The sequence below is a fragment of the Dermochelys coriacea genome, chromosome 8 (genome assembly GCF_009764565.3).
Source record: "Dermochelys coriacea isolate rDerCor1 chromosome 8, rDerCor1.pri.v4, whole genome shotgun sequence".
Lineage (NCBI taxonomy): Eukaryota > Metazoa > Chordata > Testudines > Dermochelyidae > Dermochelys > Dermochelys coriacea.
Window position 1 is genome coordinate 105,319,212 of NC_050075.1, and position 21,544 is coordinate 105,340,755.

The 21,544-nt window shown below is 40.2% G+C and overlaps 2 protein-coding genes across 3 annotated transcripts in view; one reads left to right on the forward strand and one right to left on the reverse strand.

The window, feature by feature from the left end:
* MMACHC (metabolism of cobalamin associated C) overlaps positions 1 to 21,544 on the reverse strand; it is a 53,649-nt gene that overhangs the window by 10,705 nt on the left and 21,400 nt on the right. The window contains exons 4-5 of one of the 2 annotated variants that reach the window (XM_043520444.1): positions 21,151 to 21,448; positions 19,055 to 19,256 (exon numbers count right to left, since the gene is read on the reverse strand). In XM_043520444.1, coding sequence (XP_043376379.1) covers positions 19,216 to 19,256; positions 21,151 to 21,448 — 339 coding nt within the window. In that variant the 3' untranslated portion in view covers positions 19,055 to 19,215. Of the gene's footprint in view, positions 1 to 19,054; positions 19,257 to 21,150; positions 21,449 to 21,544 lie in introns of those variants that run through there. The other variant, XM_043520445.1, reaches the window with a different exon arrangement.
* On the forward strand, positions 1,398 to 17,090 carry LOC119860234 (HORMA domain-containing protein 1-like). Its single transcript, XM_043520447.1, is given in 13 exon segments — positions 1,398 to 1,819; positions 2,527 to 2,553; positions 2,555 to 2,672; positions 3,781 to 3,844; positions 4,182 to 4,218; positions 5,188 to 5,208; positions 6,818 to 6,845; positions 7,420 to 7,486; positions 7,930 to 8,081; positions 9,093 to 9,331; positions 11,442 to 11,475; positions 12,883 to 12,932; positions 16,722 to 17,090. Coding segments are annotated over 13 exon segments (942 nt in total). The 5' UTR covers positions 1,398 to 1,768; the 3' UTR covers positions 16,776 to 17,090.

The window sequence follows — 21,544 nt, forward strand, 5'->3', positions numbered from 1 at the left end:
CCACATTGTGGACCAAGCATAACTTTCTTTAAAACCTTTCTCTTGTCAACAAATGTCTTAATATTGTGCCCCACCTACCTTAGTTGACCAGGTGGCTAACTACTCAAAAAGTTAAAAAAAAAATCCCAATGCAGTAGAAAATTTGGTGTAGATTTGAGGTTTCTCTAAAGGCTTGTATAAAGTGTTCAGTTTGCCAGGGTGAACAGTTTGAAATATACAAGACAAAAAGGACACAATACTTCTCTCATGTTGTATTGGTAGTACAAAATTATACATAGTAAAAAAAAAAAAAAACACCCCAGAAAAACAACCATTTGTGATCCTTTGCATCGCTGTTGATAAAAAAGGGGAAATAAGGGATGTTCCATAACATAAATTTGGAACTCCTTGTCAGAGGATGTTGTGAACCCCAAGACTATAACAGGGCTCAAAAAATAACTAGATACGTTTAGGGAGGATAGGTCCATCAATGGCTATTAGCCAGGATGGGCAGGGATGGTGTCCCTAGCCTGTTTGCCAGAAGCTGGGAATGGGCAACAGGGGATGGATCACTTGATGATTCCCTGTTCTGTTCATTCCCTCTGGGGCATCTGGCGTAGGCCACTGTCTGAAGACAGGATACTGGCTAGATGGACCTTTGGTCTGATCCAGTATGGCCGTTCTTATGGTGGTCCCCCTGTTTCCTCCACTCCCCACAAAATTGAGTTAAACTTAATTAAATCCTTTCCTCCTAATGTTGGCCATAGGGAACTTCATCTTTTGATGGAGGGGGGCTTCACTAACTGCTCAAATTTACTCCAGTGTCAGTCTGATTAGCAATTAACAGACAAAAATCTCTCCTGTACATAACTCTATTTGTAATCTATAACTTTTTATACATAAAATGTGTGTACTGGCCATCAACAAGATTAGGCTTGAAATTAGATGAAGGTTTAATCTACCATCAAGTAGTGAAGTTCTGTAATAGACTTCCAAGGGGAGCAGTGGGGGCAAAAAACCTAACTGGCTTCAAGACTGAGCTTGATAAATTTAGGGGGGAGATGGTATGATGACACTTCCTACAATGGCAATTCGCCGATCTGCAACTGCAAGCAGCAAATATCTCCAAAGTCTGGTGATGGGCCGCTAGATGGGGAGGGCTCTGTGTTACCACAGAGAATTCTTTCCCAGGTGTCTGGCTGCTAGGTCTTGCCCATATGCCCAGGGTCTAACTGATCACCATATTTGGGGTCGGGAAGGAATTTTCCCCTAGGTCAGATTGTCAGAGACCCTGGGGGTTTTTCGCTTTCCTCTGCAGCATGGGGCATGGGTTACTTGCAGGTTTAAACCAGTGTAAATGGAGGATTCTCTGTAACTTGAAATCCTTAAATCATGATTGGAGGACTTCAGTAACGCAGCCAGAGATTAGGGGGTCTATTACAGAAGTGGATAGGTGAGATTGTGTGGGTTGCAATGTGCATGAGGTCAGACTATATGATCATGATGGTCCCTTCTGACCTTAAAGTCTATGAGTAAACAATATTTTCCCTGTTTGACATTAGGTTCCATATTTTTAAATTGTCCTACAGTAATGGCTTTAATATGTAATTATCCACTGATTACTGTTTTTTAGTATATTGTTAATCTTGGTACTTAGTTACTTACTGGAAGCAATATCAAAATCTTGAATTGATTAAAAAAAGAGATTAGAATTATTTTTTTTATAGTTGACAAATTAACAAATTACAATAACTTTGTATGTTTAGACACCCTAGTAGGATATTTGTGAATGGCTACAATACAGAAGTTCAGAACAGCCAAGAAACAAGACACTTGTGGGGTAAGAACTAAATTTATGTGTTTGTATCAAATTAATTATTGTGGGAATTAATTTAACTACATTGTGCCCAATTCACCCATCTTTGGCAGTGTGCGAGACCAGCGTGACTGTCTACAGTGGGGTAAAACCACATGAGAGCATAATGCTTGGCCATTGGTATTCATAGAACGGCCATAATGGGTCAGACCAAAGGTCTATCTAACCCAGTATACTGTCTTCCAACAGTGGCCAATGCCAGGTGCTTCAGAGGGAATGAACAGAACTGATAAACATAAAATGAATCATCCCCTGTCGCCCATTCCCAGACCTGATCTTTCCCACAGTTCAAAAGCATTCAGATCTGGGGTTGACTTTCATCCCAGTATGGATACAGATCTGGATCTGAATTTCCCTAAAGTTCCCTTGATGTTCATACCAAGGTTTAGTTCAGATCCATCTCTACTTTCAGCATTGTGACGTGCTAGTAATACACTATCTTTGTGAAAAGAAAAGGAGTACTTGTGGCACCTTAGAGACTAACAAATTTATTAGAGCATAAGCTTTCGTGAGCTACAGCTCACTTCATCGGATGCATTTGGTGGAAAACTATCTTTGTGGTTTAACTTAATTTGAACTTCATATTAATTAATTAAATAACAGTTTTTCATGTGCCAAGATACATATCTATTGCAATTAATGTTAGTGACTGTTTTTGTTTTCAAAATCAGTGGGCTACCTTATTTCCCAGAGAGATTAAAAACACATCAGCAATCTCTAGTTATGGTGAAGAGAATAATGGCTGTTGCAGTATCAGCTGTTACTTACTTACGTGGAATTTTCCCTGAAGATGCATACAGCACCCATTATTTAGAAGGTACAAAGATAATGATTTCAAATCTTGTTTTTTATGTGTTTGCATATCTGTTTCTCTAATTTGCATGCCTGTTGTAAAACTGATTTTAATCAGTGGTACTTAATTTATTATTTATTTCTTCAAAATATCTTGTACAGTATAATCAGAAGAATATAATTATATATGTATATTTATCTACAAATCTATCTATCTACCCACCCATACCATCATTACCAGGGTATCTGAGCTTCTATATAGCAGGCTTACTATTTTACTAAATCATGTGTTTCGCAGTATTAAAAAATATTCTCTAAATATGGCATGCAAAAATAAAATTTTGAATGGTTTAATTATCAGCATTTAACTTTTGCAAATGATAAAATATATTATTTCATCCCTCTCTATGGCAGAATGCCACTGGAAATGAAATAAATTTATTAGTATTCACCTATCATGAATATTTTAATGAAATTGGCTGTTTAGTGGTTGATTTGTGTCCCTGTTCCCAAGGTCTCTACATATAGTTTTGCACCAATTTAATTAAATTGGCAAAACCTCCTAGTGTGAACTCAGTTATATTAATATAATTGGATTTTTATATGTATGGATTGTTCTAATAATATCGATGCTAACAGCTCCACACTATGAGTGAGTTTATAACGATTTAGTTAAATCGGTTCAAAACTGTATAAACTAGGCCCAAGTCAGTGTTTCAAGAACACCACATAAACATAAAGGATTTCACAATGAGGCCTGTACAGCTGACTAAAGTGTGCATAATGGAGTGAAATTACAAAGCAGTGTGCAGTGAATTGTGTTCAGTAGTCTTGTTATCGATAATAGATTTTACGAAATGTCAATGCTTGTGCATGTTTTTGAAACAGAACTCAAATAGTTTTGATGAAATAGCATTGACATCAGCTCACTAGCAGCCTGATCTTGTTCCCATTTAAGTCAATAGCAAAACTCCCACTGATTTCAATAGTGCAGGATTGGACCTCAGGTATCTACTTGCCCAATCTTATTGAAGGGGATGTAAAAAGTAGGGGGAAATAATTATTTCGTATATTATGTTTTCAATATATTTCTCTTATTATAAATGAATATTTCTCTTCTATTTTTGCTATAGATCTGTGTGTAAAAGTTTTGCAAGAAGACAGCATCTATCCAAGAGTATCCAAAATTGTTAAATGGTACGTACACAGTTAAACAGCACATTATATTTCCTTTTTATATATTACATGTTGTGTTTATCATATATTTATTAAATAAAATTTTCAACATTTTTCCATCTATAGTCTCACCTTTCCTAGTGTTTTTGTACTTTTTACACAATTTTTTATTGTTCCCTTCTAAATTTAGTATATACACTATTTTAAACTAAGTGACTTGCTGTCCAAACAGTTTATTTTTTATAAAACAAGTTTATGGGAGAAAACAATCTTTAGCAAAAGCTTCGTATCAGGCTCACTGTTATATTAGGAATGTGCTCCTTTTCATCTAAACATTTAAAACTGTTTCCTCCTCCAGGATGAAAGGATGCTTTGAGGCATTAGAAAAAAAATACGCAAGTCTGTCTTAATTATAGCTGTGGGGTTTTTTTGGTGGTGGTGTGGGGCATGATGGGTGCTGAAAAGCTGTTACAAATTTTCTTAGTGTATACACACCCTAAAGTCTCAAGCATAACTGCCATTGCATCAGGTAAGGGCAGGGCATGAAGTGAGGTCTAGTGACCAATTCCTGGGTGTAGACAGGCCCTTTTTTGCTACAGTAAATCTCCACCTTTAGAAGTAAATCATGATCCTCAGATCAGTGGAGAGTCCCATGTAGTGGAAGTGGTGGAAAATCTTTGGATGGGGCAAAATTCCAGAGAGAAAAGCAGAAGATGCACATCCATTGTGTTGCAGAGAGCTAAATTCAGTTCTGGGAGGATCTGCACACCAGCACACCAGGAGAAGGTTGTGGTAGGGCCAGGGTGGATGATGGGAGGGTCTGGACAGGGCTGGGTTTGCTGCAGAACAATTCCTGTGTAGCGCACCCTGACAGAACAGAGCAATTTGTCTGGTTCTTCTGGCCAGTGTGCTGCTGCCCTGGATTTGAGATGTAGTGATTTTTTAAAACTATAATAATGAACACTTCATTATAAGAGGATTTTTCCACTTTAACAAATTCTCCAAATAGGTCACCAGATTAAAATTTTCCTTTATTCCCCTAACTACTGCACTATCCCCCACTCCTCTCTATTCAGAATGTTTTTAAGCTTTTGCCAAGACATGCATCATGCCCAACAAATCGATAAATTAAAATGATCAAAGCAAACAGTGTAAATACATCAGAGATTAAGAAATTATGCACTTTAGTTAGAAAATAATCTGTTTATAACAATCCCATTGCCTCCTTACATTTATAGTAATACCATACATCATAATAATGGGCATGTAAGGGTTATTTTTAAATTATTGTTCTTTATATCTACTTACATTTAAAAACTGTGTAGTTACCTTTAACGTTGCATTTTTTTAAATTTTCTTAATAGCTGCAAATGATGATTCTTGGAGTAAGTATGTATATATGTATCTACAGTATGTTATATGATTTTATTTGTAATTTCCTTGCTAATTATTGTTTTATATAGTTTGTGCTTTTATTGTAAAAGTTTAACTTTGCTTTTTAATTTGGCTTGGGAAGCAACAGTCAAAAAATATTGCAGCTAGATGTTTCTGTTAATCTTCTAATTTCTCTAAATCCAGTTTCAATGTATTAAACAAAAATATAGTTCATAAAACAACAGTTCACTTAGGTGAAAACCTGTAAAAGGAATCCACTTAAAATAGTACTAGTCTGAGGCAATATGTTTCTGGGCCATACTCCACTCCTGTTTATTTTAGTAGGTGCAGGATCAGGTTCTATCTTTTACAAGGTTTCTACCATGTCAGAAAGGAGAGACCTTGTTTAGTTATTCGCAAAAAGAAAAGGAGTACTTGTGGCACCTGAGAGACTAACAAATTTATTAGAGCATAAGCTTTCGTGAGCTACAGCTCACTTCATCGGATGCATCATAATAAAGTTATGTTAGACTATATCTTTAAGAAAATGGCAAGTTTTGTATGAAATTTATATATATAGTCTAACATAACTTTATTATGATGCATCCGATGAAGTGAGCTGTAGCTCACGAAAGCTTATGCTCTAATAAATTTGTTAGTCTCTCAGGTGCCACAAGTACTCCTTTTCTTTTTGCGAATACAGACTAACACGGCTGCTACTCTGAAACCTGTTTAGTTATTGTTACTTAAAGACTCAAAGTATGGTTTTCACTTTCTCGATTACCTTTTTTTTACCGCAAAATCTCTTGAAGAACTTGTCAAAGGGAAGTTTAAAATCCATACAGTTGTATAATATAAAATTATCTGCAATAGTCTAATTACCTCTTTTAGCAGATTATCCTGCTTTTTAATATAACTAGGCATTACAGTAACAACAGGAATGGCATGAAATTAGAATGTGGAGGCTGGCGGGGCGGGCAGGGGAGGAAATATCCACAATGTGAAAAAATGTGAAAACTACTGTGTTTTAACAAATTTTCCACTATGTGGCTCTTTCTTGACATCAGACTTTTCCCCTGCTCTACTATGGCTGCAAAATAAGTTTGCTTTCAGCTTTGTATAGTCATTTATGCAATGTATGAAATAAAAGTGAGACCCTGCTAGCACAATGTATTCGAGCCAATAATAATCACGCTATTGGCATGCTTCTATTTCCTCCAAGATGTACCAATTAAAAAAGTCTGCTATTTAGAGCTTTGTGCCATTGTCTTTGTGGGAGCAATCTATTAAGTTTTCCTGACCTCAGGTTAGAGGTTTTTCTACAAAGTGGAGATTGGATCAAAGAATAGATGCTAATTTAAAGGCGTACTGTGTTATCAGATCAGAATTTCTATGCTTGAAAGATTAGTGCCACATGTACAAAGCATTTAGATTAATTAATTTTTCAACATAGCAGAGCTTCTGGAGACTCACAAAAGTATATGTATATATTTTATTGATTTTTATAGCAGGATCAACAAAACTTTGATTAAATATTACAATTAAATAAAAATGAACAACAAAAATGTGTTTTTGTCCTTCCCCCTCCTTAAAATGCTGTATCTTCTTAATGTACTGCAGGTACAGAAGGACGCAGCTAACCCAAATATAAGGCTCTATGAATATATAAATCTAGTCAAATAACAGTAAAATGATAGTGACATGTTACTTACACTAAGAATACAATACAAATAGATTATATTAGTGCTAACTAGCGTAGTTAAGGTTGTAGTGATGGGGGAAAAATACACGGTCATCTTGTCCATTCACCCGCCAATGCAGGATTGTGTCCTTCAGTATATTTTTTAAATCTTTGGCCAGTAAATTTTTAAATGTCTCAGGTAACATAGCTCCAACCATTTACTTTGAAATATTCTGTGATCCCCATCAATTTGCGTATGCAGCCAGTTTTATGAATTTGCTATGGAATAAAGTAATCTTATTTTATTTTTACATTTATTTTTAAAAAGTCTAGACTGTAAAAAGTTCTGTTCAACCAATTTAAATTTTTAATGTTTGAAATTAGAAAAATAAACCTGTTGACTGCTGCTCAAGTTTTACATTACACTAAAGGTACCTTATAAGGGTGAGTAAATGCTCCTTGATCATAACTGAGACTACTATGAAGGAATCAAGTCTCCCTTTTGTAATTAGTATATTTTGTATTTTTGTTCATATTTAGGACATGATAGAATCTTATCAATTTAAATTGAGATATACATCAAAGGGACCACAGATGGATGTATTCAGGTGAATAGCTACAGAATTAATTCTATGAAAGACAAACAAAACATTTAAAAAAGGAAAATAAGATCTTCAGATGTGATTCACTGAACTATTAATCTGTGCTTCATTCAGCAGCATTTGTGCACACAAATTGAATGTATTTTTAAAGTGATTTGTAAGAAAGGTTTGAGCAAAAATGTTAGAATAATTCCAATATTACATACTGTTTACCTACAGCATACACTGTAAACTTAATTAGTTCTCCCTTCTAAAGTTATCGCAGTGACAAATGTTTTGATTTCACCAGTTCAAGAAAGACTGAAACACCTGACTTACTTCTTGCAAATAGTGATCTTCTGTATGATAAAATATGTATCTGTATTCTAGAATGTTTTACTTTAACCTGTATATAAAGAATTTTAAATGTCAGATAAATCTTTACAACTCCTTACTTATTTTTCCCCTAGCAATAAGAAAACTAATATAACAAATGATGCAACAGAAGACATAAAGAGGACCTGTCTTCTTCTAATTCATAACCTCTATTTTCTGATGGAAAATATTGTTTCTCTTCCTTATGATGTCTCTCTCACTATGAAGCTATTTTATTATGCAGATGGCAAGTATTGGGATTTATTTGTAAAACTTTATTTAAACAAACAAAAAAAATCTGAATAGAATGGAACACATATATTTTACACAAAGAGGAAAAAAAGACAAAAAATGAAGTAAAATTAATATGACATGTACCAGTTATCACTTTGCCTATATCTTACATCACTTTCTCCCACCTTTTGTCTCTTGTGTATTTATATTGTAAATACAAAAACAATGAGGAGTACTTGTAGCACCTTAGAAACTAACAAATTTATTTGGGCATAAGCTTTCGTGGGCTAAAACCCACTTCATCAGATGCATGGAGTGGAAAAAAACAGTAGGCAGGTATATACACACAGTACATGAAAAGATGGGAGTTGCCTTAGCATGTGGGGGGGTCAGTGCTAACGAGACAATTCAATTAAAGTACAAATACAATACTTCCATGTAGGGACCAGCTCTTTCTGTGTTTGCACAGTGCCAGCAGAAGGATATGCCAATTCCAACTGGGGCCTATAGGCACTACTGTATTACAAATAAATAAGTATGATTTGAAAAGCAAAACTGTCTCTAATAAAAGTAGTTTTAAATTTTCCTTTAGGTATCAGAGAGTGAGTCTTCAGGCATGAGAATGACCTTCAATTTTTATCATCATAGATCTTCATACTCCACATTTTGTCCTTAGTCACTTAACATGTACTTAAAGTAAACATCTGATCAGTCTCCATAATGCCACAATAAAATGACAACTAAATTGTAAATATTTGAAAACCATAGGTGTTTTTTAAATATGTACCTGTTTCCTATTGGTGTTTAAAGGAATTAAGTACTGTTCACACAAATAGAATTGCCCACATGTTTAGAAATGAGCTACTATTACTAATCATGATGAATGATTATTAGTGTAGTACACTTATGAGCAAGAGGATTCTTTCAGGTGGGCATCCAATGAAGTGAGCTGTAGCTCACAAAAGCTTATGCACTAATAAATTTGTTAGTCTCTAAGGTGCCACAAGTACTCCTTTTCTTTCAGGTGTGTGTTTGTTTTTAATAGTGACCCCTCCAGAATACCAGCCTCCTGGCTTTAAAGAGGGAGAGTCAGAGTTTATCTTAGTCGAAGGCATACCTGTGCATGTGAAGATGGGAGAAATAGAAACATCTTTCCATGTGTTAAAGCTGAAGATTATTAAAAAGGAGGATAGGATAGATTCAATGGATATACATGGTATCCTGAAAGAATGTAGAGAAGATGCAGAGAGAGAAAAGGAACAGGTACAAATACCTAGCAAAAATGCATGTTCCTTTTTATCATCACTATATTTCATATGTGTATACACAAAAATTATTAGGCAAAGAATCTTTTTCAAGGTGTGGCTGAGTAAATATTTTTCCAAGATCCCATTTTCTTAAAATTTTTCTAAAATAAATAGAATTGCTAATGAAAAGCTGTTTCCTCTAGCCCACTAGCAATACAATTATTATAAACTTAATTATCAATTGATCTGTCATGGAATAATAACCACAGAAAATATTACTACTGTTTTTCTATGTATTATTGTTAATAAAAAAGAGACTTTGCTTTCCAATGTAGCATAGTGTTTTAATGCATATATTCTGGAAAGCAGCTAACAGAAGGCATGATCATCAATATGAAACAGTTTGATTTTCTTCACTGGATGCTGTGGTAGATATAAGGGTGCCAGGCATCCATTTTTGTACTGGAACACCAGTCAAAAAGGGACCCTTGTGCCACGGCTCCAGTCAGTACCACTAACCGGGCTGTTAAAAGTCCAGTCAGTGGCGCAGCGGGGCTAAGGCAGGCTCCCTGCCTGCCCTGACTCTGCGCAGCTCTCGGAAGCAGCTGGCATGTCCGGTCCCTAGGTGCAGGGACAATCAGGGAAGCTCCAGGTCTGGAGCTCCCAGTGGCCAGGAGCCGTGGTCAATGGGAACTGGGAGGCAGCGCCCGCGGGTGTGGGTAGTGCACACCGCGCAGAGTTGCCTGGCCCCTGTACCTAGAAGCTGGATCTGCCGGCTGCTTCCAAGAGCAGCGTGGAGACCGGGCAGGCAGGCAGGGAGCCTGCCTTAGCCCTGCTGCGCCACCAACTGGGAGCCACCCGAGGTAAGTGCTGTCCGGCTGGACCCCGCACCCTGAATCCCCTGCCCCAGGTCGGAACCCCCTCCCACACCCTAGCTCCCTCCCAGATCGCACACCCCAACCCCAGGCAGGAACCCAAACTCCCTCCCAGTGCCCAACACCCCCCCCGCATATCAACCCCCACCCCAGCCCTGAGCCCCCTGCTGCACCTCAGCCCCACCCAAGCTGGAGCTCTCATCCCCTGCCCCAGCCCAATGAAAGTGAGTGAGGATGGGGGAGAGTGAGCGACAGAGGGAGGGGGGCTGGAGTGAGTGGAGGCGGGGCCTCGGGGCAGGGTAAAGGTGTTGGGTTTTGTGCAGTTAGAAAGTTGGCAACCCTAGGTAGATATATAGTACACAACAGCCAGTACTGCACATCACAACTATAGGCCAGATTCCTATTTACATTAAGGCCCTTTTACAGCACTCTGGCAGTGTAAAGATTTACCCCTACGTTGAGGCCTGTTCACACTGCCAAAGTAGCATGAAGAGGCTTTAATTCTAAAGAGAATATGGCCTTGAGTCTCCTAGAGGATTTTGTGTCTATTATATAAGTAGACTAGCCTGATATAAGCACAATGATGAGAGTAATATAAATAATTAGATACTGTATATAGAATTATTTACCTTAAAAGTTTAAACTTCATTGTTTTACCTTTAATGCCATTTTTCACCTGTACTTTTAATACAACATTTCTGGCTCATTACTTGTTACAAATACATTACAATCCAACTTCTAAAACTGCATAAAAACCTTTGATTATATAATTTGTGCCTTTTTTCTTTATGATGTGTAAAGAAAGCCAGAATATTTTTACACATTTAAAAAAGGTTTGTTGTGTTTCTAACCTCAGAAATGTCAAGCCTTATCTTTTTTGTTTTTGTTGGAGGACTACTCCTAGGTCTCAGCCATGTATTGTGAGCTTTCTCAGCTCTTAACTGAAGGGGCAGGGATGCTTAATTTAAACACACAGATTTTTTCTCTCAAACATTTATAGGGTATTTGAGTTAAATAGGTATTAGCAAGTACAAATAAAAACACAGTTTTAAATTGCTTCCCCCTCCCCCACTTCAACTAAATGGGTTTCATACTCTCAATATAGTGATGTCGCCTCCTGTTGGACAGTTTAGGCTTATACCATGTATAATATGTTTCAAATTACAAGGTATGGTGATATCTGTTTTAATCCTGATTCATGTCAAATATTGCATTTTAATAAAAGTCTGTTTGTACTTGTTTCCTTTAAAGAGGCTGGACCCTTTAGGAGAATACATTAATACAGGTAGGCTCCATGTTCTTTGTTTAGATCTAAATACATGTATTTACTAATTATGTTTTTTATCTCTGTGTTATATTTGAATGTACAGGTCGAGATTTGTAATGGTGTTTATTTTACATTTTAAAAAGGCATTTCTTCTCTCTCATTTTAAGATTACACTAGTTTTTAGCTGATATATAGATTTAAAGCCTGCGCTTGCTGCCTTTGAAGCCAATGAGAGTTTTGCTGTTTATTTCAATGGAAGCAGAATAGAACCATATGTAATTTTTGGCACCATTTATTTTACCTTTAGGGCTGTGACCGATAATCACATAAACATCATACACACAAGCTACTGAAAATGTAAATCTATCATTACAACTGAGTCCTTGCTGGACACAGTTTTACCATATTTACAGTTTGAAATACAAGCTTGGGTCTTATTTTAATTTTTCATTGATTCTTATGTTTTCACATCAAATGATACACATTTATTCAAATTGTAATGATGCCACCAGAAAAAAAATATATTATGTAGCAAATACTGCCCCTTTCACCAGTGGATGGAGCATCCCTCTGAAGGAGAAACAGTAGCGGTGGTAGTGGTGTGAAGTAACAGGCCAAACTCACACACTGTTGCACAGTTTAGATTGTGCACAGTTTAGATTGTTAGAGAACGCCATGAGATGCTTCAGCACCAATGGAGAAGTTGTGTTAAGACCACTTTTTCCTATCTTTCCCCACTCAAAAATTCATGGCACCTGTATTCTGAATATTTTAATATATGTAGTCCAAAGGGAAGCACAATCTGAATATTAAACCAGGAAATCATAATTATGGTGTAATAAAGAACTGCTGTCTTGTTGATAATGAAGATGTCATTTTTAAATATAGAAAAAAAGGATTATCTTAAAACTGATGCAGAATCAAAAATAAAGACCTTTCAACCACTAGGTCACCATAACAAATTATGTATTACTCCATTTGCCTGTTTAGAAAATTCCTGGTGAAGGCTTCTTGATTGAAAGGACTTGCTAAATTCAATATTTATTTTTAATAACAGAGCATTTCACATAGGAAAAAAAAGCTGCGTCTAGGGCATAGGATTGGGAGTCAGGAGACCTGATTTCTGTTTCTTGCTCTGCCACAAACTTCATATGTGTTCTTAATCATTTTACCGCTCTGTGTCTGAGTTTATTCACATGTAAAATGGAGATAATATACCTACCTACCTCACAGGCCTCAAGGTAGCAATACAAAAATAGTTTAAAAGTGCTGACGTACTAGTGATGAGCATAACGTCCATGAATATAAACACATACAAATAATTTTTAAAAAATTCTTCTAAATAGCAGAACTTTTAGTGTATGAAGTAGAATAAAATCTCACTGGAGTAAAAGATAAATGTATTTTTATAAATGTCTTTTTTAGAATATGAACCACCAGGATCTGAAGAGGAATTTGTTAATAAATATCACAAGGTATGTTCATAGTCTATTTAGAGCCAAATCCTGGCCCCCATACAAGCCAAAGCACAAACACTCTGTGTAATCAAACATGCTGTAAAGTACATAGTCATAATAGCATAGTCATCCTGCTGCAAGAGAATGGGTTGTCAACATGGGGCTTGCTCATTACGCTGTAAGGCGTGGTTTGCTGCTATTTCTTAAAGGCCCTGTGTGTGCATAGGTTTCAGAGTAGCAGCTGTGTTAGTCTGTATTCGCAAAAAAGAAAAGGAGGACTTGTGGCACCTTAGAGACTAACAAATTTATTTGAGCATAAGCTTTCGTGAGCTACAGCTCACTTCATCGGATGCATTCAGTGGAAAATACAGTGGGGAGATTTATATACACACACAGAGAACATGAACCAATGGGTTTTATCATACACACTGTAAGGAGAGTGATCACTTAAGATGAGCCATCACGAGCAGGAAGGGGCGGGGGGAGGAAGGAGGAAAACCTTTTGTGGTGATAATCAAGGTGTATGCATAGTAAGCAGTGCTGGCTTATACCTGAATAGGGTACTCTCACTGGACTGGACTTTCGGCCAAACCTGACTCTTGTCATTGAAACTTCACTCATTATGGGCATGCAATCATGGGGTGTTGTGTATATAAGCCTACAATTTTCCTGGCCAGATTTCCCATGGCCATGGGAGGATTAGTGAGACTTGAGCTGTCGTATAGTTTGACTGCTTGACCCCTCTCTTCCCTTGTGTATCAGCATAGAATTTAGCCTTTACTGTTTTCTAGTCATTGTGAAATTAGTTGTATAGTAAAAACTGAGCAGAATAATCCTATTTGTCTGATGTTTGTATTCTGTTTTAACTACATTTCTATCATTGAGAGCATCGCACCCTGAAGGGGACACAGTGCAAGCTCCTGCAGGACTCTGGCTTGGCTGGATTTGCTGCAGGGAGCCACAGAAAGACACAAAGATCACTGGTGCTAAAGGACCAGTCTCAGGAGTCATAGAGGCCACGGGGCTGCCCTTCTGGATCTTTGTGGGTCCTTGGGTCCACTCCTGGCCCACTAAAGGGATCACTCCCTGGAGACTGGTTACAGGCTGGGGCATCAACCATACCCCATGACTCCATGACACATGGGTAGAAGTCCTTCCTAGAATCTCCTTAGTGCTCCCTCCTGCTCCAGCCCTGTCCCTAGCCCAGCTGCTGAATTGTCCAGAAGTCAGCCTTTTAGCTGCCTTCCACAGTTCCAGTACTTGGGCAATCCTCCCTCCGCTGGATCCAAGGCTTTTATAGAGCCCTTTATGCCACCCTGGCCCTTTTCCCCACTGTAAAGGGGCTGGAGTGGGAGCAAGGGATCTAATCCTAAGACTATGTTAGCTTTTGTAGTAAAGTTGTGTTGTCACTTTCAGTTCCAAATGTTCTGTATGCAGTACTGCCTGTCCCACAAGTTCAAAAATCATGGGTGAGATACCAAAAAAAAAAATAAATAAAAAAAAATCATGAGATCGCCCCCAAAATAAGGACATTTAGAAAAAGGTTATGCTGTGGTTTTCAACTGCCTTTTGATTTTTGAACACAGCCTGTCCTCCCACAAGGTGCGGGAGACCATTAGTGTTGCCAATTCTTCCAGATTTATTGTGTTAGGTGATTTTGAACCTCAACTACAGGAGCTCTTGCTGGCTACCTGATGGTAAGAAGCTGGAAGCTCCACACCAAAGTCCAAAGTTATAATTAATCTGTCTACTCCCACATCTGCCCATCCCCTACACCAGCCCAGCAATTAAATTCTGCCCCCTGCCAACCCATCCATCAATCCTGCTCTCCAGTATCTGTCTGCCTCTTATCCCCACCTCCGTTTCTCCTGCTGCTGCAGAGGTTCTTCACCTCCCTTCTCCTGGACCTGGGGAAGCAGCTGCAGCAGTGTTCTCTTCCCAGGCCTGGAAGGGGGCAGCTCCAGAGGCTCTTCATCCCCTTCTCAAGCTTGGTGTGGCAGGGATGAAGAGAGGAGGGGGTAGAGCAGAGAACAGACTGATCTATTGTTCACAGCAAGGAAGGAGGCCCAGAGAGCCAGGCCTCCCTGAGTTGCTGGGGTCTGTCTGCTCCCCACTCCTTCCTATAAGAGTGGTGTTGCCAGCTCCCTCTCCACTCCTCAAAAAGTTCCTGGTTGCTTCTTTCAGAGTAGCAGCCGTGTTAGTCTATATTCGCAAAAAGAAAAGGAGTACTTGTGGCACCTTAGAGACTAACAAATTTATTTGAGCATAAGCTTTCTTGTTGTTGCTTCTTGTAACAGTTCTGATTGGAGGCTCTTCCCCAGAGGCTGAAAAGTGGACAAGGCAGCCAACTGGGGAATTTTCCCTCAAACTGGACTGAAATTCCCAAGCTTTTCCAGGCATGGTTCCAGCCCCAGTCAAAAATCACAAAGCTGCGAATGGAAATAGATTATGCTGGTCTCCACAGACGTTTCTTAAAGATTTCATGAAGGAATCACTTTAACAACCGAGCATGGAAGTTGTACACAAAATTACCATTAAGAAATTACATGATTTGTGCATGTAACTTCTGTGCCTTTGAAAATTTACTTCTATAAATCATAAATCTTTCAAGTAAATACATGCTTTTTGAATTTAAGCAAGTTAGGATAAGATGGTAAAATTGAAGACAATTGAAATCAATGTACTTACCAGATCCCCTAAAGAGGGTTTTCTGCTGTTCCCATGTAGCAGTAAACTCCATGCCCTTCTGGAACCTTTTTGTGTGTGTGATAATATGCAAGCTTCGCTGTTGGGCAAAGCTGGATTCCTGCTGCCCCTCCTGTATTTGGGTCTCCCACATCAAAAAAACACTCAGTCCTGCCATGTTGTGCTAAAAGCGTATCTATTCTCTTGGGTTATTTTAAATATATATAGAAAATTTCTTCATGCTGCAAAATTTCAGCACACTTTAAAGGACTGGCTCCTGCAAAACCAATCATGTAAAAAATGACTTCAGCAGGAGTATTTGAGAGAGAGTAAAGGCTGCAGGATTAGGGCTGGCTTTCACTGAAGTTAATGGCAGAACTCCCTTTGATTTAAAAGGAAACAGATTTGGAACCACAGTCTGTAAAGTCAACTGTCAGTCTCATTATTCTTAATGCTACTCTTTGCATGGGGCTGGACAAATAAAGTACTCATAAGTGCTGGGAAATCTGTTAGTAACCAAACACAAAACTTCTCATTCAGTGTTTGCTCAAACTTCCTTTGAAGTCAGTGAACGTTTTCCAGGATTTAGCCCATGTTTAATAGCCACCAAAGTTTCTGGCCACCATGAGGAGTCCATTTATACAATATTGTATACAATAAAAATTATGCTTCTGACAAAGGGTGACAAGCCAGTCAAACTACCATGTGGATCCAGACTCTGATCCCACGATCCCTGGGTCCAGCACTGTAGAAAGAGAGTCCTCAGCCCCTACAGGCAGCGATTGCCTCAAGTGAACACTTTTGGCTGATACACACAATGGCACTGATGGTATACAGACATTTTCACTCAGAGGGAGGGTTGCTGCAACAAGGAGGAGTAAGAAAGTGGAGAATAGGGAATCCTCCAGGAAATCTCCAGCCCCCTAGTCGAAATCCATAAAATAAGTGCCTAATCTTCCACAACTGAAGTTAGTGGCAAAACTCTGGTTGACTTCAGTGGGAGAAAGACTAGGCCCTCAGTTATCTTCTTCTATATTTCTTGGTGTTCATCTTACTGTCTAATCAGTAGTTATTACCATTTATTCAATTCTTATATAAAAACCTGCATTTTTTCCCTTTAAGGTCAATGATGAAGCTACAAGAAAAAGGAAGAGATCAAAGAAAAAGAATAAATAAGGAATTTATGCATGTGCAAGTACTTTGAATTCAGTTAAGCCCACAAGAAGTATTTTGGTTGCTTGAAATATACTGAAGAGATTTTTATTTTCAAACTGAAAAAGAAATTTAGTTCAAGCAGCTGTTTTTAAATCTTTTCAGTCTCCAATTCTAATATACTCAGACTATTTTTAAAGGGAAAAAGTAACTTATTTTACTGAACATTTATAAATAAAAGGTGTTATGAAAAAATAAATTTGTCTACAAAATACAACTGAACAGCTAGGCTTGGTGTTTTTCATTACTGAATTGTAAGTGCTTCCATTAAATTTGACATTTGAAACCAGCTAAATACATTTTCATGGTGGTGTCCAAGAATAATTCATTCTTTACCTTGCCCCAACAGGTCAGACACTGCCCTACAGGTCTTAAAGTTTCACAGTGGGGTTCCCTTTAATCGCATTATATATATATATATATATATATATATATAAAAAAAACTTTTATTTACTTCTGTAAGACTGTCTTGGTGTTGTACTCCCATCGAGCAGGAAGGAAAAGTGACTACCTACAACAGTGATGCTCCATAAGTTGGTTACTAAAGGGCATGAAAGATACAATCCAATTCCCTTTGAAGTCAACCAGAGTTGGACTGACTAATTCATGATTAGAGAGCTGTGTCACTCTCCTCTAGAGCTCCATAGAATTGGATAAGGGTCACAAGCACAAGGAGCATGCTCTCTGATGCAGCTCTCCTAGTCAGGTTTTTGATACGCTAGAACACTGAAGGGACAATTTCTGAAAGATGGAGAGCATTTACTAATCCTACTTAAATCAAAGGGAGTTCTAGGTGCTCAGCACTTCTAAGGATTTATTCCTATGCTGTAAACAAAGCATCAGGACAAATAACAAAGATGAACAGGAATAGCTTTAGCAAATTAGAATTCCAGTAATTATTGATCAGATTTGCAGGACTCCAGCATTACAGCTGAGCTACTGAAGAAAAGTTACCAACTATCGATGATATCTTGCTGGAGGCTTTCATGGATTATTATTAACTCTAAATTATTACAGGACCAAAAAAAAAATTAAATCCTCCTGTGGTACTCACTGACATTTTAGTTTCTTGTTATACAAGTGATCTGGTAAGGTACTCACAAATAAAGTAGATTTACCCCTTGTAGTGGTCCCTCAGGCTCAAGGTCAGAGGGAGGCCACTCTGTGTCGCTGTGCCTGGCAAACAAACAGTCTACGGCTCTGGCCCTCTGGCAGGCAGAGTGCAGAGCAGGCTTTTGCCTAGGCCTCCCGGCGAAGGCAGCCAGCAAACAAACAGTCCACAGGCCCTCAGGCAGGGTGGAGCACCAAACAGTCTCTCGCCTGTCGTCTTAAATCAGGCAGATGGCAGACAAACGCAGGCCTCTTGGCCTAAGGTGGGGGGAGGTAGCCACCCATGGGGGGGATGCAGGGCAGGGGGACTGGGGTCCACCCTACTCTACCAGGTCACAGCCCAAGTCCCCAACAGTGACAGTGTATTCTGCCCCACTGGACCAGGGGGGATCCGTCCAAAACACTGATTGGGGTTCAGCCAACAACACAATGAAACTACAGTCTGGTGTCCCTGGGCACCTTCCTACTCTCTCCTTGTGGTGTACCTGTGGCTCGGGGTCAACTTCCATCTCCACGGGGTACTCTGCTATTGGCAGTCCTGGGAGCTATTTGGTGCCCTGGTCACCTGGTGGCTCTGGCAGCTCATGTAGGTCCTCAACGCAGCAAGGGTCCTCCTCAGGCTCCAGCCCCAGCAGTGGGCAGGAGGCGTTTGCCTTCTCCGGTGGCTCCAGCACAACTGAGCCGCAGGGCCCTCCTTTTATACTTCCTGTCACACCCCTTGGCTTCTGATGGGAGGTGGGGCTGGGCTGGCTCTGCCCACCAGGGGAGTGTAGTGCTCCCTCAGGTTCAGAGGGAGGCCACTCCGCCTCACCATTCCCCGAACAAACTTTGTTTTTTTAAAAAACTCTGATTGTGCCTGGTGTCATACCTTGCCTGCATCCCAACTCCTACTTTCTCTCACATTCAGAAATGGTTTGCTTCTATGTCTAAGGGGTGTAAATATTTTCAGTGTGTTAAAAACATAAAGGTCAGTTCTTGGCTAAGCATCTCAAGCTCCCCAACAAATTCACTGAGTATCATGTTGCTTATGCAAAAGTACACTCAGTAATCAGGACTATTTAGACATTTCTAAGTTTCATTAACCAAAATAAAATATAGAGGTAAATAAGTTAAAAAAGTAAAATACCGATGAATATAGCAGCATTACTGTTTATTGAATTAATTTCAACACAAAGTTCAACATGGACAAAACGGATAACAACTCAAACAATAAACCAAAGTTTGATCACAAAGTGGTATCTAATTCCATTCTATATTATTCTGGGACGGTGGTCTGCATACTAATGTGGTTCCTTTAAATATGAGCCATTATTATATTCAAAGTCAGTTGTATTCCTATCAACAAATAAAAGGAATAACAAATAATATTTGTAACAGTTTAACCATAAGTAATTCTGAATACTCGTAATCCCACAACCACACAACTAAATGTGTTGAACTGTGTCCACACCTGTGTTAAGTGTTTTGTCTGTTTGTGATTTTAGGGTGATGGTGGTGGTAGTAAGAGGGCTTTTCAATCAAGTTAAACCAGCTCCTTTTCCTAGTCTAAGTGAAAAAGACTAGATTTGAAAGTGACAGTGTCCTTTAAAACATTCACTTCCCTGGGAGAGTGTATCACAGAATAAAAGGTGCTAGAGACGTTTGAAAAAGTCTGCCCTCTGAGGTCATACAAAGAGGCAAGTGATTTCACAATTCAATCGCAGACAATTCAGTAAATCCTTATTATTAAATAGAATAAAAATAACTAAGCTTTTAAAATAAGTCCTATTAGAACACAAATAATCAGTATTTCTAAAGAGCAGCCTGGATTTCCCAGCCTCCCGGGTGCCTGAACTTTGCCCAACTGAAGGGCAAATGGTAACTTAGCAGGAGCCAGAGGAATCCATTATTAGTTAGCTATAACACTGAGCACAATGCAGCCACCTTCCTCTACAGAATGGGGCCAAACCACAAACTCCAGCGTGCAATACTCCATCTTGATCCAAGAGGCAGGCTTCTAGATTGAGACGGAGCATGTGGGCCAGATTAACTTTTTGCGGGCCCAGCTCCAAACATTTGTGGGCCCCTCTGGGAGCAATGGAACATGGTACAGGGAGGTCAGTCCTTGGAGCCAGGGGCAATGGGGCATAGCATGGCAGGGGCAGCCCTGCTCCGCACAGTGCAAGGGCACTGTTTACAAACTGGCAGTCGCCAGACGCATTCTGGCCCGCCCAGCCCTGTGCTGCCAGTGTGCCCCTTCCCTGTTGAGGTGGGTCCATGCAGTGCCATGCAGCCCCTACCCCCCAGCACCCCTTGGACCCGTTATGCCCCAGCACCCCCCCCCAAATGCACAGTAACCTGAACACCACCTCTGCCCAGCACCCCAACCGCCCTCAGCCCACCACAACTGCCCAACACACACATCACTCCCACTGCCCAGTACCCTTCCCCACAGCCCCACCACAACACGCCCCCAACAGATCCCCACTGCCTAGCACCCCAAAATACACAAAACTCCCCCACTGCCCAGCACCTCCCATCCCCTCACATCCCAGTATCCCCCCCACAGACCCACTCCCCCACGACCCTGCTGAGCCAGTGCAGGGCAGGGATCCTGCCCTCCCAGCACAGTGCAAGGGGGCAGGACCACTGAAGCTCAGGAGTACAGAGTGGCCCTGTCCCCCAAGGCCCCACCCAATCCTACCAGCCTGGCACTGATGGTGCTTGTGGTGGAGGAGGCGTTTCCTTGCATGGGCAGGGGGGAGAGGCAGCCTCCAACTTCCCAAGCCTGTCGCTTCCGCAGAGTGGCAGGGAGAGGCGGGCCCCGCCCTCGCGGAGCCTGAAGCGGATGGTCACTGGCTCAGCCAGAGCCGCAGCAGCTGAGGGCTCCTCTCTGCCCCTGGCTCCGCCAGTGGCAGCCTGCTGGTGACAGGGGCAGAGAGGAACCCTCCGCCAGCTGAGAGGAGCAAGTAGTAAGGGGAGAAGCTGAGGGGAGGGGAGGTGTAGAGGCGAACCAGATACTCCAGGCGCAGTGCCAGTGGAGCAGGCTGTGCCAGGCCGGGGCCCCTTTTGAGCAGGGGCCCAGCACCATGGTGCCATTGTAAACCCAGTACTGATTCACATGGGATCTTCCAACTCTGAACCGTCACACACTCCTTCATAACTGCTATGGAGGATGAGGGCGTCTGTGAGCTGCACACTGTTCATTCCCTGCCCCACACTCGGAACCGTGTTACTCAGTAACATGTACTTCTCTGGACAACTCCTTGCAGCTCTAGCAGTTTGAATCTCTCTGCTGGAGGAGCTCCAAAGTAGGCTTTCTGCTCCTCCGAGTACCGTTCCTTCACTTTAATGATGTCCCTATAGCTCCAGTCCCGCCAGTGGAAATTGAATTTCTCCAGCAGCTCTATTCGTTTCTCCTCCGAGGCCACACAATCAATAGGAGCAACCTGCTCCAGGAACGGCACCTGAACATCTGGGAATATGAGGAGACCTCGGATAGCAAACCAGCCTCCATACCGGGGATGGATACAAACACCATAAATCTTCTGAAAAGAAGAAAGAAATGGTATGAGACGTGCTGTTCTATATCTAAGGGTTGGCCTTGTCTCAAGCAGCACCTAGTCTCTGTGACTTCGAGAGAA